The 15,000-nt window shown below is 45.2% G+C and overlaps 1 protein-coding gene across 1 annotated transcript in view; it reads left to right on the forward strand.

The window, feature by feature from the left end:
• Nucleotides 1–15,000, forward strand: part of pik3c2g (phosphatidylinositol-4-phosphate 3-kinase catalytic subunit type 2 gamma) — a gene marked incomplete at its 5' end in the record, with an annotated part of 35,486 nt that overhangs the window by 3,804 nt on the left and 16,682 nt on the right. The window contains 13 exons of the mRNA XM_080545268.1: nt 4,562–4,676; nt 5,672–5,783; nt 7,237–7,307; nt 8,634–8,697; nt 9,074–9,199; nt 9,530–9,560; nt 10,970–11,156; nt 11,546–11,671; nt 11,930–12,058; nt 12,312–12,426; nt 13,872–14,005; nt 14,221–14,409; nt 14,800–14,893. Of these exons, the coding sequence (XP_080401394.1) occupies nt 4,562–4,676; nt 5,672–5,783; nt 7,237–7,307; nt 8,634–8,697; nt 9,074–9,199; nt 9,530–9,560; nt 10,970–11,156; nt 11,546–11,671; nt 11,930–12,058; nt 12,312–12,426; nt 13,872–14,005; nt 14,221–14,409; nt 14,800–14,893 (1,493 nt within the window). The remainder of the gene's footprint in view (nt 1–4,561; nt 4,677–5,671; nt 5,784–7,236; nt 7,308–8,633; nt 8,698–9,073; nt 9,200–9,529; nt 9,561–10,969; nt 11,157–11,545; nt 11,672–11,929; nt 12,059–12,311; nt 12,427–13,871; nt 14,006–14,220; nt 14,410–14,799; nt 14,894–15,000) is intronic.

Below are 15,000 nucleotides of genomic sequence, written 5' to 3' on the forward strand. Positions count from 1 at the left end.
AATCCCATGACACACACAGGTCACATGACAGACACAGGTCACATGACCGACATAGGTCACATGACACACACAGGCCACATGACACACACAGGTCACATGACACATCACAGGTCACATGACACACAGGTCACATGACACACACAGGTCACATGACACACACAGGTCACATGACACACACAGATCACATGACACACACAGGTCAGACACAGGTGTGACACAGGACAGACAATGAATAAAAGCAAATATAAGAAGTAAATAGATAAAACATTTAATAAGACAATAGTTAATGGATAAAATACATTCATAGAAGTCTTTGTGTGTAATCATAACTGCTGCAAAACATAAATGTTTTTAGCTTAGATTAATATATTTTTAGGGTTTGATTTCTTCAGCGAGTTTGTTCAGGGGGTTGCGAATCCACCAGGGGAAAACAAGGTGTGGAGAGAAAGGCCAAGGTTTCTCCTTGCACTGCAGCGCCATGTCAGACAAGAGGGGCCGAAAGCCGGGTGGAAAACCACAGTGCTGATGGACCCAATGTTGCTGAAGGCAGGGAAGTTGTGGAGGAAGAAGGTTCACTGTGGAGAGTGAGCCCCTGCGTGAGCACCAAGGAGAAGTCCCCTCAGAACTGAGCCAAGCCAAAAAACAGAGAGCAAGGAACCAGTCAGGAGGAGCAAGATCAAATGGCCGAAGGCGAACGAGGCAGAGGCATGGCAGAAGTTGGACGCTGCGATGCTGGAGGGGTCGTTGCGAGCAGGAGTGGAATCCAGACTTAACCCGTTTGGGGACATCCTATACCAGGAGTGCAAAGACAGGTTCGGCGAGGTCACCACCAAACAGAAATCTGCTCAGAGAGAGAAGGGAAGGAGAGAAAAGGAGATTGGCCAGTTGGTACAAAGGCCTCTGCAAGAACTGGAGGAAGGCAACTCGTGCTGAGAAAGAGGGCTTGAAAGCACTGTGGGAGGAGGTCAGACAAAGACTAGCCAGCCTTTGCAGAGCTGAGCGCATCCGTAAGCGCAGGAAACGGAAAGAAAAAGAAAGAGCCAACTTCTTCAAGGACTCTTTCAAGCATGCCAGACAGCTGCTGGAGGAGAAAAAGAGTGGGAAGCTGGAAGTCACCAGGAAGCAGCTGGAGCAGCATGTCAGGAGGCAGTACAGCGACCCAACAAAGAACGTCCCACTAGGATCACCTGGGTATGTGCCTCGGCCTCCCCCGCCGACATCCAAGTTCAACGTCAACAACAAGCAAGATGGATGGGAAAGCCAAGTCATTCATCCGAAAGTGGCAGGGGTTGCCGAAGTGCCTCTCTGAAACGGGCGTCTTTGGGAAGAACACCTTGCAGCTGCCATCTGGCTGGAGGACCACCATTTACCCACCATTTACCCACCATTTTAGGTTGAATGCCGAGGCTTTGTGGGGCTGTCAACCACACGCCTGCTGAGGGACGCAGGAGTGACAGGAAGGAAGATGAAGAAGGCAACAAAAGAACTGTCAGAGGAGGTGGAGAAGGAAGGACAAGTGTTGGGGAAAGAACTCCTGACCCAGAGGCCAGCTGCAGGGGGTGGCAGGGAGACGTCCCTGTCACTGCTCCGCCACCAGGAGACGTTCCAGGATTAAAGGAACAAAACGTTGATGAGTGGTGGTTCCTGGTTGACTACCCTGCAGCTGACCATTGGCACCGGAGGAGGCAGTAATGCCCAGCAGGTTACATCAACTGCTGGGCATAACTGCTGGGGCAGCTGTGGCGCAGGAGGTAGAGCCGGCGTCTAATGATCGCAAGGTCGGCAGATCGGCGGTTCGAACCCCGGCTGGCCACATGTCGAGGTGTCCTTGGGCAAGACACTGAACCCCAAATTGCTCACAATGAGCGGGCCGGCGCCTTGCATGGTAGCTTGCCGCCATTGGTGTGTGAATGTGTGTGTGTGAATGGGTGAATGAGAGGCCATTGTAAAGCGCTTTGGATTAAGGCGCTATATAAGTCAGTCCATTTACCTGTACACTCACTGTACATTTTAGTTTTCCGGGGTTCTTAAAGAAAAACATCCTCCTGTCACATCAAAGCAATGAAATCATTGTGATTTCCAGGACTGTTTCAACGACTATCATGTATGTGTAACCAGACCAACCAAATAAAACTTGACTCGGTTCTGCTCTGTAGTGTTGCTATGGGAATTCTAAGTATCGTTGTGTAAATTCTAAAACTGAACAATGACTCCACTAGTCACGAGTCAAAAAGTGTATCAAAGCAATCTTCCACTTTATTGTGCACAGACAACACACTGACTGTCTGACCGCCTTATGAGAGACAGTCAAAGGAGTTCTGAACTTGACTACTTTCACTTTTACTTTTATATAGTTCCTCACAGAAGTAGAATCATTCTGGAACACAGCAGTTTCGACCAACTTGGTCAACCCATTGTCTTGGAAAGCACAACATCATCATGATTAGGGTTATACTGTAGAATTATACAGAATTAGGGTTATAAAATAGTGTCACCTGGGTTTGGGGAGCTGAGGATATATATTGTGGGTGTATCCTCAGCTCACTCTCTCTTCCACTTGCCTTTCTTTCTTTAGGGTTTTGGTGAGGTCTCGGGTGACTTAGGTTTTGGGCCTCCTATTTGGACACTACATACATACACCCCTTACACATACAACATACATTTTACACTCATTCACTCATGGCATACACTACTGATTCTTATCCATATTCTTATGTTATTTAGTTTAATTTGCTTAATTAGTATAAATAAACTTAAGTTGTTTAATTTAAACACATCTGTGGACTCCCTTTTTTGCACTACCTTTGGGTTTGTGACACTGTAGCATGTGGACTGGGCCTAATATGCTGACCTCTGACCAAAGACATATTACTGAACGGGCCTACCGGGCCCAGGCCCAGGGGCCCCAGAGATCAGGGGGCCCTTTGCATTTCTTGTCGCAGGGATGCCGGTAGAAAATGTCCTACTGTAACTGGGACAAATTAGATTCCTTATATGAACGTAAAAAAACAATTTTTAATATACTTTTGAATATACTATTTTGAACAATTTTATAGGGGCCCACGTCTTGCAAAAAAAAGAGAAGCTTGTGTGGGCTACATAGTTTCTATAGCCTACTCAGATTATAATGCGAATACAGGCTACATTCCCATTAGATTAATGAGTAGGCTATAGAAACTAGACACTAGAGGGCGCCATTAAAGTTTGTGTACCGGGGACAGGTCACGAGGTCACACTGGTGCAGGTCGCGAGGTCAATGTCAATAACAACGAACTTGAGACTGACAACGCACAGGTAAAATGGAGCACCTTCACACATTAAGTGGAGCAGCTAAACGGAAGATAAAAAAAGAAAAAAAAGAAAAACAATCTGATATTTTACATCATGTTCCTCGAATTTCACATTTTTTCAAGAATATTAAAACAAATGAAGAGAACAACATTAGGGTTGCGGGGGAGGCTGACGAGCCCATCGTGGGAGATGAGCAACAGCCAGAGCCAGTCAGCAGCACTGCTAGTGCTAGTGCGAATGCTGCACCACCAGGGCAACTGTTGGTGCTGGCGAGTGAGGAAGAGGAGCAGGCCGGTGCTCAAGAGGCCAAACGGCGACGCGTGTCGCCTCCGCCGCCTGCTAACATGGAGGATCAGTTACAGACTACTCAAAGAGAGGAGAGCGAGGCTTGGTTTGAAACCGTAACTGACCCAGCTTTGTGGGAGATCACTCAAAGTAAGCGGGCCAAAGCGGTTCTAATTGACAGAGGAGTTAAAGTGTTCCAGAATCGTCATGCACATTATCTAGCGTCTGTAAGGGATAGTGGGATTGGTGGCAAATCCAGAGTATTAACAAATGAACAGCTGAAATGCATTTTGCCCAATAGCCAAGTGGTTGATAGAGAGTGGATTACGTATTCCCCATTCACAGGAAATATTTATTGTTTTGCATGCAAGCTGTTGTCCACTAAGTCACATGCTGCATTCGTTACTGGCTATTGTGACTGGAAACACCCAGAGCGAATCGGCGAGCACGAGAGAAGTGAAGAACATCGAGCCTGCATGCTTGCCCTGCATCAGAGAATCACATGTGCCACCGTGGACGCCGACCTTATGAAGCAAATCGATGGAGAGAGGCAATATTGGAGAGAGGTGCTTAGGAGAGTTGTTTCCGTCATCAAGTTCTTAGGGGAGAGGGGTCTCGCATTTAGGGGGCGTGATGAATTGCTAGATTCCCCACACAATGGAAACTACTTGGGCATCTTAGATCTTCCAAGAAAAGTGAGTGTGGCATGCCTGTGTTGTAAATCCTGTGTCGTTGAAATACAGGTGAATTTTTTCTAGTTATTGTGCTGTTGGCTTTGAGTGTTCCTCCGCTGTAAAACCTGTTGAGATGCAGGTAAACGTAGGCTACCGGTATGTCTTATATGCTGTTGGCATTGTGTTTACTTGCGCTCTAAAAAAAAAAGTGTTTGCGCTGGGGAGGGGGGGGGGGGGGGGGGCTTTCTACACGTCCAGGCCCAGGGGCCCATTTTTTCATGATCCGTCTATGCCTCTGACCTCTCCCTCAGTGAACAGGACGGTGCAGAACCTGATCGATGAGATCTTCCTCCTCCTGGACGCTACGAACCGCAACAGTGGCCAGTACGTCCTGAAACTGTGTGACTCTGAGGAGTACCTCAGGAAGTAAGTGGCCAAACCTCACCTCCATATCACAGCATGTAGCCGTGACCTCTGACCTTCTAGGGTACTAGAACATTGATAATTGATACTATGGGGTGCATTCGTAAATATGCTCTGTCAATCTGCTCAGAGCGCTCTGGTTTCAACTGAAGTCAGTTAATGTCGACCGAATGGTTGCGCTCCGGCGCTCTCAGGGCGTATTTACTACACTGAGTTGCACAACTAAGTGGGTCAACCCAAGTTCTTGAAAGCACAACAACCATCATCATTTGTGACCGCAATGGTGGACGTGTTTCTCATACCAAGGCTATGGATGTCCTCACTTGTTCAGTCATATGTTTACCTGTAGGATGTTATGACGCAGGTTGGGATACAGATGGTTTGCACAACCCACTTGGTCTGTGCGTGGGGTGTGCATTATACAGCTTAGTTGTAATCATAACATGCCGAGCACTGGGTGAAGACAAACATTACGGGAGGTTGCATGTTAGTGTTTGTTTATATCATGATTAAAACTACGTGCATCCCTTAGCAAGCCTGTACAAGTGTGAGTGATAGTCACCCCTGATATTGAATAATTAAGAAGTACCTTCAACAAGTCAATAGAGAATTCATTCAAAGCTATGTACATCCACCATTGTAGATCAATATTATCCATGTACATAAATGAGCTAATTAGAGTAATCGTGTAAGCATCTTCACCACACATACGGTAGGTATTCAAATATGAGGAGGAAATGACTGTTTAACAAACATTGCAGATGTTTCCCTCAAGATTATTCCCGTCTAGATTTGAGCATTTGTCATTGGACCTGTAACCTGAGTGGGCAAAGGGATTGTCTGAGGGTCTTTAATCCGCCATTGTTATGCTGCCTTAATCCCATCTCCTGTGAAGTGCTGTCTATGTGCTGTATGTACTACCCTATGTTATAACCTATGTTGTATGTGTGACATAGTGTATAATGACCCTTTCCCTTCATTTGTACCCCCCGCCCCAGTGAGGAGATCCTGGGCATGCACGAGAGCATTCAGGCCTACCAGAAGTTTGGCCTCGAGGTTCCCGTCAGGCTGCTCCATAGGGACACGCTGCTCAACCTACTGGCCAGGGACGTAAGTACTTTCACCTGGCTACATTTCTTTCTTTCTTTCTTTCTTTCTTTCTTTTGAGCTTTGATTTTTTTCCCCACCGAAAGTGTCAGTAGATTATTCACCGAGGAGGACAGGCCTGCTTATGTCTTGTGCTATTTTGTATTTCCAGCAGGAGAGGCTAGTATGTTTAATACCATTCCTCATTTCATTCATTACAATGAGCCTGTCCTCCCATGTCTACCTGCACCAGCCTCCCCTGTCCTCCCATGTCTACCTGCACCAGCCTCCCCTGTCCTCCCATGTCCACCAGCCTCCCCTGTCCTCCCATGTCTACCTGCACCTGCCTCCGCTGTCCTCCCATGTCTACCTCCACCAGCCTCCCCTGTCCTCCCATGTCTACCTGCACCAGCCTCCCCTGTCCTCCCATGTCTACCTCCACCTGCCTCCCCTGTCCTCCCATGTCTACCTCCACCAGCCTCCCCTGTCCTCCCATGTCTACTGCACCAGCCTCCCCTGTCCTCCCATGTCTACCTCCACCAGCCTCCCCTGTCCTCCCATGTCTACCTCCACCAGCCTCCCCTGTCCTCCCATGTCTACCTCCACCAGCCTCCCCTGTCTACCTCCACCAGCCTCCCCTGTCCTCCCATGTCTACCTCCACCAGCCTCCCCTGTCCTCCCATGTCTACTGCACCTGCCTCCCCTGTCCTCCCATGTCTACCTCCACCAGCCTCCCCTGTCCTCCCATGTCTACCTCCACCAGCCTCCCCTGTCCTCCCATGTCTACCTCCACCAGCCTCCCCTGTCCTCCCATGTCTACCTCCACCAGCCTCCCCTGTCCTCCCATGTCTACCTCCACCAGCCTCCCCTGTCCTCCCATGTCTACCTGCACCAGCCTCCCCTGTCCTCCCATGTCTACCTCCACCAGCCTCCCCTGTCCTCCCATGTCTACCTGCACCAGCCTCCCCTGTCCTCCCATGTCTACCTCCACCAGCCTCCCCTGTCCTCCCATGTCTACCTCCACCAGCCTCCCCTGTCCTCCCATGTCTACCTGCACCAGCCTCCCCTGTCCTCCCATGTCTACCTGCACCAGCCTCCCCTGTCCTCCCATGTCTACCTGCACCTGCCTCCCCTGTCCTCCCATGTCTACCTGCACCTGCCTCCCCTGGTCTCCCATGTCCAACTCCACCTGCCTCCCCTGGTCTCCTGGTTTACAGCCAAGCCGTGCCCCTGAGGCCTGTTATCAGGGCTGGTGATGCTATACAAATCTCCACCCTGGTTCCTAGACTTTGGTTCTGTTTACCTCTGCCGTCATGGCTGTTAGCACATATAAGGAAACAGAGCACAACTAAGGGTGAACGTGCCAGCAGGCAGACACTATGCGATGTTCGTCTTTTATTGACTGTGTTAAAACTAACAAGGAATGTTTTTCCTTGTTGCTAAGCAGCAACCATTGACCTGTGTTCCCTTCCAACAGGTGGAGGATGACAACGCTCCAGTTCATTTGTATCACCTACTTGGCTCTGCTTGTGTCTTCAACACGTCCAGGTATTTTGACTGCCAATGGCCCCTGGCCCTAGCATAGATGACTTTTTCTTGCGATGACTGATGGAACGATGATTCACTTACTTAGACGAAAACAATATGATCACAAATAATATTAACAATATCATTATGACGATAATAAAATAAATGAATTGAATCTGAGAGGCTGTCGTGATGCGTTGTTTTCTCTTACAATGCCTCTGTAGATGGTAGTATGTGCTGGTGAAGGTCAGGGATGTGGACAGGTGGCTGGATTGTTGTTGCAGCAACACACAGAGAGAAGGTCACCGAACAGAGGTGTTACGTTTCTCTTAAGTTCATGTATGTAAAAGTGTGTTGGACCCAGGTGCAGGTCAGAGTAACGGAGACGGAGCGGGAGTAAAATAACGTTTCTCTTTACTTGAGAATAAACGCAGGTTCAAAACATTACATGCGACATGATAATTAAATAAATAAATAAAGGAGAGCAATTCAGGCTCAGAAAAGTATCGTTTCAAACGACTACGAAAGGAGTGACATAAACAAACTAAATAGATACCAAAGGTACCTGATAAGACACGCAAACAGGCAGTAATAAGTCCTCCAGGACAGGTAGTAGAAAGTCTTTAGATTTAGGAACATTCTATCGACAGGCTTAGGATTCTCAAAAACATAACAAGAGTGAACGACTGACAAGGGAACAGGGAAACGGGACACACATAAGTAGCCTCATACGCACACACACGCAGCTGACAACCATCACTAATTAGTCCACAAGACTGTAATCTTCCAAGTCGCTAGGAGGGGGCATCAGGGAGTCGTCCATCATGACTCCCCTCGTAACACAGAGGCCTCTCTCTCAATTATAAGAAACTCGATTCCTCTCCTCCCCTCCTCCTCTCCTCCTCTCCTCCTCTCCTCCCCTCCTCCTCTCCTCCTCTCCTCCTCTCCTCTTCTCCTCCTCTCCTCCTCTCCTCCCCTCCTCCTCTCCTCCTCTCCTCCTCTCCTCCTCTCCTCCCCTCCTCCTCTCCTCCTCTCCTCCCCTCCTCCTCTCCTCCTCTCCTCCTCTCCTCCCCTCCTCCCCTCCTCCTCTCCTCCTCTCCTCCTCTCCTCCCCTCCTCCTCTCCTCCTCTCCTCCCCTCCTCCTCTCCTCCTCTCCTCCTCTCCTCCGTCCTCCACTCACTTCCTTCTCAGAAAAAAAAGCATTGGAGGAGAACATGAAAGGGGAGGAACCTAGGAAGCGAGTCTAGGAAGAAGGAGAGGAGGCAAGGAAACTTGAGGAAGAGGTCATAACAACTTGAGGAAGGGTCACATGGTGTCACTATGGTAACTGTCCTCTGTCCCTGTCAGGATGATCCTGCAGGAGAGACTCAGCTGCTTCAACAGGGAGGCAAACCACCTGATGAGGACCAAGGTTGGTACAACTCTACACTCACCCTCCCCAGTCCTACTGAATAATGCAATGCCTTTATAATACATCGTAACACATGCTAGAAGCATGCTTTATAGCGTCAGTGATCCTGACCAACTGTACTATATGAGCCATTTCCCGCCAAAATGCCTCAAAGACAGATGTAATGCATTCTGAATAGAGATGTTATGGCATCATACAGGAATATATATATATCTATATATTATATATCTTTTTTTTTTTCCATACATGCCTATACTGCACATTATTGTTATAAGGCATTATATCTGTATGCTTTATGTAAAGTGTTATTAAGCTACATATCTCCTAGTGATGATTGACCAGTGGAGTGGTGTGTGTCTCCCCATTGTCTCCCCAGAGTGGGAGTGATGTGTACCCTCTAGTGGACGAGGTTCGCACCATCATGAGGCTGCTGGGTGGCATCACTTCTAAAGAGCTGGAGAACGCCATCAGCGTACTCAACAGGATGAAACCCATGACTCTGGTACTGACGCCCGTTGGCCAACTTCGGGGGGGGGGGGGGTGTTCCGAAAATGTTTTCACTGAAGGCTGGGTGCTTAGGAACTTAAGGAGCCGCACCTGAATTTAAATGAATGGGATATACTTAAAACTGTTTTGTTAATGATTTACACAACCGCTTATCTCACCGTTTCATCCACCTTTACCTAGTTTTACCTCACTGCAGATGTCATGTCCTGTTCTGTTGGGTTGGGTTGCTTGTAGTGATAGGATGCCAGCGAAAAAATGTAAGGTATGAATAATACTCCAATTGTTCCAATGTTAAAAATGTCCTTGTTTTGTTGTTCTATTTCAGAGCCATCCAGAGGTGAATGACTGTGAGGCCGGTAAGTACTGATAAACCGCTGGGTATGTGTTTCGTCGACAGGGGAGGGTGAGGGGGGGCTAGTGGAGATATTATTTTGTTGACGAGGGGGGGTTAAACGTTTTTTTTATAAACTTGCGCGGCTAGACTCGAGTATATTCTACCATTAGCTTCAGGCGTTACATTGTTATAATAAAACTGTTAGAAAAAATAACGAGTGGGTACTTCAAAACTTCAAGTTGCGTCTGCTGAAAAAAAAAAAAGAGATTTGAAGGCTTTGCCGTTTGCGTGTTGTTCGCAAGCCCACCAGACCGTGACACATATTACCGTATTTTCCGGACTATAAGTCACACTTTTTTTCATAATTTGGCTGGTCAGGTGCGACTTATAGTCAGGTGCGACTTATATATCAAAATATATATAATTTCGTACTGACTGACATGAACCAAGGAGTAAACATTACCGTTGCGAGAGGGTGCTCTGTGCTTGTGACAACTATATGCTGCTCCTGTACCACTGAAGAAATTAACTGAAACATTAAAGGGAGTTTGGTGAACTTGCTTACGTTGCTTGTTATGTTTATTTAGCCTATTCAGCCTCCCAGGTATGTTCTTTATGCTATTGTGTAGCTGAATAACTGTTAATGTGTCACGTTAACATACCGGACACCTATTCAGCCTGTTGTTCTGTGTGCTATTGTGTAGTTGAATAACTTGCCTTTCCAGATTAAATGTCTGTTCTTGGTCTTGGATTTTATGAAATACATCTAAATAAATGCGACCTATAGTCCAGTGCGACTTATATATGCATTTTTCCGCTTCATGACGCATTTTTTGACTGATGCGACTTATACTCCGTAAAATACGGTATATAATATTATATAATCAATATATTATTTGTATATATTATATTTAAAAATAATCATTCTGCATCAAATTTTTGGGTGGCACAACCGCACCTGTGGCTACACCAATGATTCATGACCTCAACAACATTGACAGTGTCTGACAGAAGATATGCAAAACTTCCCCTTTATTGCTTGGGATTGTTTGTCTCAAGTAAATACAAGGTTGTTGATGTATGACTGCCAATGGATTGACATGATTAATACCACACGTGTTTAAAACCAATCCTCATTCCATTCCATGCATTACAACGAACCCGTTTCTACCTCTCCCGGCCTCTGTTGTAAATGTTTGAAGTACTGTAACTTGGAATATGAGTGAGTTGGAGATATTTATGGCCTCAAACGATAGTGACAGAAAATATGTAAACCTTCCCCTTTAAGACTCAAGACTGTTTGACTCAAGTAAATACAAGGTTGTTAGCACAACCACCACCTCCATTTTTATAAAATCAACAAAAAACATCAGTCAACTGCAAACGATCTTATCTTAATCCGGACCTCTTGTGTTGTGTGATTGTGTCTAGCCATAGTCATGATCCATCAGGCCCTGGGAAAACTGCTGCACGTCTTCTTCGACAACTTCACGTCCGACTTCAGACCACAAAACACCGACCACCATCTACCTCCCATCTGTGACGCTGACCACAACATGGACATCCTGCAGGTCAACGTTGCTGCGCTCTATAAACTACAGCCCTACTGGCTCGACAGGTACAATACAATGCAATTGTAGAAACAACAGCAAAAAAAGAATTCTTCATTTGTCCCTCGAGGGGCACCGTTTGAAGAACCATATTTGGGTTCCATGTAGACTGGTTTGGGTTCCATTTAGAACCCTCTGGGGAAAGGACTCAACATGGAACACAAAAGGGTTCTGCATGGATCTCCAAATAAAAACAACTTTTTTGTTATTAACTAGAATTGTTTTAAGAGTTTGGGGAGAACCACAACATAACTAAACCAAAACATGAAAACATGCAGGGTCCTTCTTGTCCTTATCTTTAGCACAACCGAATATGAGAGGGTGTTAATTGTTAATTATGAAGTATTGTTATTGTGAAGTAAGTATGAAGTCTTGTTGCTCCCTCTGTCTTCTCCAGTTTTGATTACTTCTCCATCTCCTGTTCGCTGACGTATGGGGGGAAGAAGGTCTGTGAGGCGGGGGTCTCTGAGAACATCAGCACTGCCTTGGCGTCGCATGGCAACAAGATCCAGTGTAACCGCATGTAAGGACATTGTCAGCTGACCGGTAATACTGTCCTGGTATTCTGGGCTGAACTACACTTTCATAAATAATCAGTCCAATCTCATTTCCTGCTGGATCTTCTCCTTGTTTTCCATTATTCTAAGTAATAATTGAATTGCTTAATACAGGCTGATGCAGGATAATGCACACTTTATTACTTTGAATCATTGTCTGTTAATTCTTAATCGTGTGTGTGTGTGTGTGTGTGTGTGTGTGTGTGTGTGTGTGTGTCTTTCAGGGTGGTGTTCCCAGTGCCGATCAGGCAGCTGCCGTATGAGTGCATGTTGACGTTTCGTCTTGTGGGCACCAAGCAGGGGAAGACCCCAGAACCGTTAGGCTGGGCGGTTCTACCAATCTACAGCAAACAGTAGGCTCTGTTCAGCTCTTTTTTTTATAGTGATGACTCTATCAGCAGATGAGTGCATGTTTTGCTAAAGACCTTCACCGGTCTTTGCATGTGTGTGTGTGTGTGTGTGTGTGTGTGTGTGTGTGTGTGTGTGTGTGTGCGTGTGTGCGTATTAGGTGTATTATGAGAAAGTGTTGTGCTGACACTCGTAAGGCCATGTTGTATACTGTCTCTCTATAGGACTCTAGTCATGTTGTTTACTGTCTCTCTATAGGACTCTAGTCAGTGGGACTGTCCTTCTCAGCCTGTCCATGCTGGTGGAGCTGACCGACCCTCCGTCCCCCGCTCTGTCAGACAGCCACAGACAGGCCACGGGGGTCATAATGCAGGTGAGTAGTGTAGAACAGTGCCCCCCACTGGTGGGAGGACAAACATCACCCCACTGGCCACTTCCAGTTCCAGCTAGCTATTATACAGTAGATCACTGTTAGTTCAGAATCAGAATCAGAATTGCTTTTATTACCTCCAATGTACGGGTACACAAGAGTAACATCCTTAGGCTTAGGTTCTTCGACATTAGCATTGCAGCAGGATACAAAATCAACAATAATAGAATAAAGTAAAATAAGTATGGTAAGTAATAGAAGAAAGTAGAATAAGGTAATAAAGTGATAAAGTGATGGTAGTCGTACTACAGCGGGACCGGTCGTACTGCAGTAGAACAGTAGTGAAGTGAAGTGAAGTGAAACTTTATTTATATAGCGCCTTTCGTACATTAATGCAACTCAAAGCACTTATTGCAAAAAGCTGTGCAGGTTCCCTTTCAGTCCAGTCAGTCCTGTTGCACACCTCAACGTTCCAACGTTCCAGGTTCTCAGAGGGAATACATAAACGTAGAAAAGGAAGAAAACCTCACACTGACTTTCCTGCTAGGTCACATTTCAGTGGAAAGATTCCAACGTATCAACAGACCTTCATCACAGTATCTGCTCTCAGGTCTGTTTACCAAAACGTTGGAGTCTTTCCACATCAATGTGAAGTAGCAAGAATGTCAGTGTGCTCGAGTTTTTTCCCATTCTCCTAAGTCTGAGATTATTTTGACATAACACGGACTGTTTGTATGTATTCTCTATGTGTTTCCCTGGTGGTCCTCTATGGCTCAGTTTGTAGGGCATGGTGCTAACAACGCTTAGGTTGGGGGTTTAATTCCCGCTGGGACCATACATACTGAAAAATGTATGTACTCACTGCAATGTAAATCGCTTTGGGTAAAAGCGTCAACCATAGGCATATATTATTTTCATTATTATTATTATTATTATTATTATTATTATCATTATTAGTATCATTATTATTATTATTATTATCATTACCATTATTATGATTATTATGATTATTATTATCATTATTTTATTATTATTATTATTATCATTATTGTTATCATTATTATTATCATTATTATTATCATTATTATTATTATCATAATTAGTTTCATTATTATTATTATTATTATCATTATTATTATTATTATTATTATTATCATTACCATTATTATGATGATTATTATTATTATTATCATTATTTTATTATTATTATTATTTCCATTTATTATTATTATTATCTTTATTATTATTATTATTATCATTATGATCATTATTATTATTATTAATTATTATTATTATTATCATTATTTCCATTTTTTATTATTATTATTATATTCACACACAGTGTAGGCAAGAGAAGTCCACTCTCCTTCTCTTCTCTCTCTTGCTCTCTTGAGTGTGACTGTCATATGTTTCCCTCACCTTCCTGCTATTGTTCTATTGTTTTCCAGTTGGAATTCCCAGAGGAAAGGGAGTGGAGGTACGAGAGGCCGATATCTCTCCCGGGATCCATCTTGTTCAACGCTCCGTGTGAGGATCTAAGCAGGAAGATCACAAGCTCCTCCAAGAAGCACTGCGTCTGTTTGTGAGTGACAGCTGTCCCAACTGCCTCAAAGAAAGATATCTGCTGGTCAAAAACCTTTTCTGTTCAACCCGTCTCCGATGACACTGGGTGATTGTTTCGTTTAATCTTTCAGCACTTTGAGCCCCATGGTTATGTATGAAAGGTGCTGTATAAAGAAAGCTTATTATTTTTCATTTGATTTCATTTTCATTTGATTGTGTTATTGTTCTCCACAGTCTTTCAGAGAATGAGAAGTCCTTCCTGTGGAGTAAAAGGCACTGCTGTGATGAGAGCAACATGTTCCTACACTTGCTGCTGGATGGCGCCCCCCGGTGGCAGCCCGAGGACCTGACAGAGATCTACACTGTGGTAGAACACTGGCCCCTACACAACCCAGAGGAGGCTCTCTTCCTACTCAGCGACAGGTTGGACTCAGACTGTCGTCTCACCATGAAAACACTTCTTTACTTTGACGCCAGCGTCTTATTAGCCCCTATGGTAACAGTGGAAGGTGCAACTCAAAATCAATCAATCAATCAATCAATCGATTGTCTATGTGCAGTAGTGGTCCTCTGTGGCTCAGTAGTTTGTAGAGCACGGTGCAACGCTAAGATTGTGGGTTTGATTCTCGCTGGGACCATATATACAGAAAAATGTATGCACTCACTGCAATGTAAGTCGCTTTGAATAAAAGCATCATCTAAATGGCATATATTATATTACACAATGTAAAGTAAAAATGGAAGCACTCACTGTGCTGTAAGTTGTTTTGAAAGCATCAAAAAGCATTAAAAGCATCATTTGTTATTATGTAGTTTCCAGGACCAGACCGTGCGCAGAGCAGCGGTGCAGCACTTTGAACAGGCCTCTGATGGGGAACTGGAGGAATACCTTCCCCAACTGGTCCAGGTGAACACACACACACACACACACACACACACACACACACACACACGATTAACAATCAACAGACTATTCAAAGTAATAAAGTGTGCATTATCCTGCATCAGCCTGTA

The sequence above is a fragment of the Nansenia antarctica genome, assembly GCF_963989245.1.
Source record: "Nansenia antarctica genome assembly, chromosome: 14".
Lineage (NCBI taxonomy): Eukaryota > Metazoa > Chordata > Actinopteri > Argentiniformes > Microstomatidae > Nansenia > Nansenia antarctica.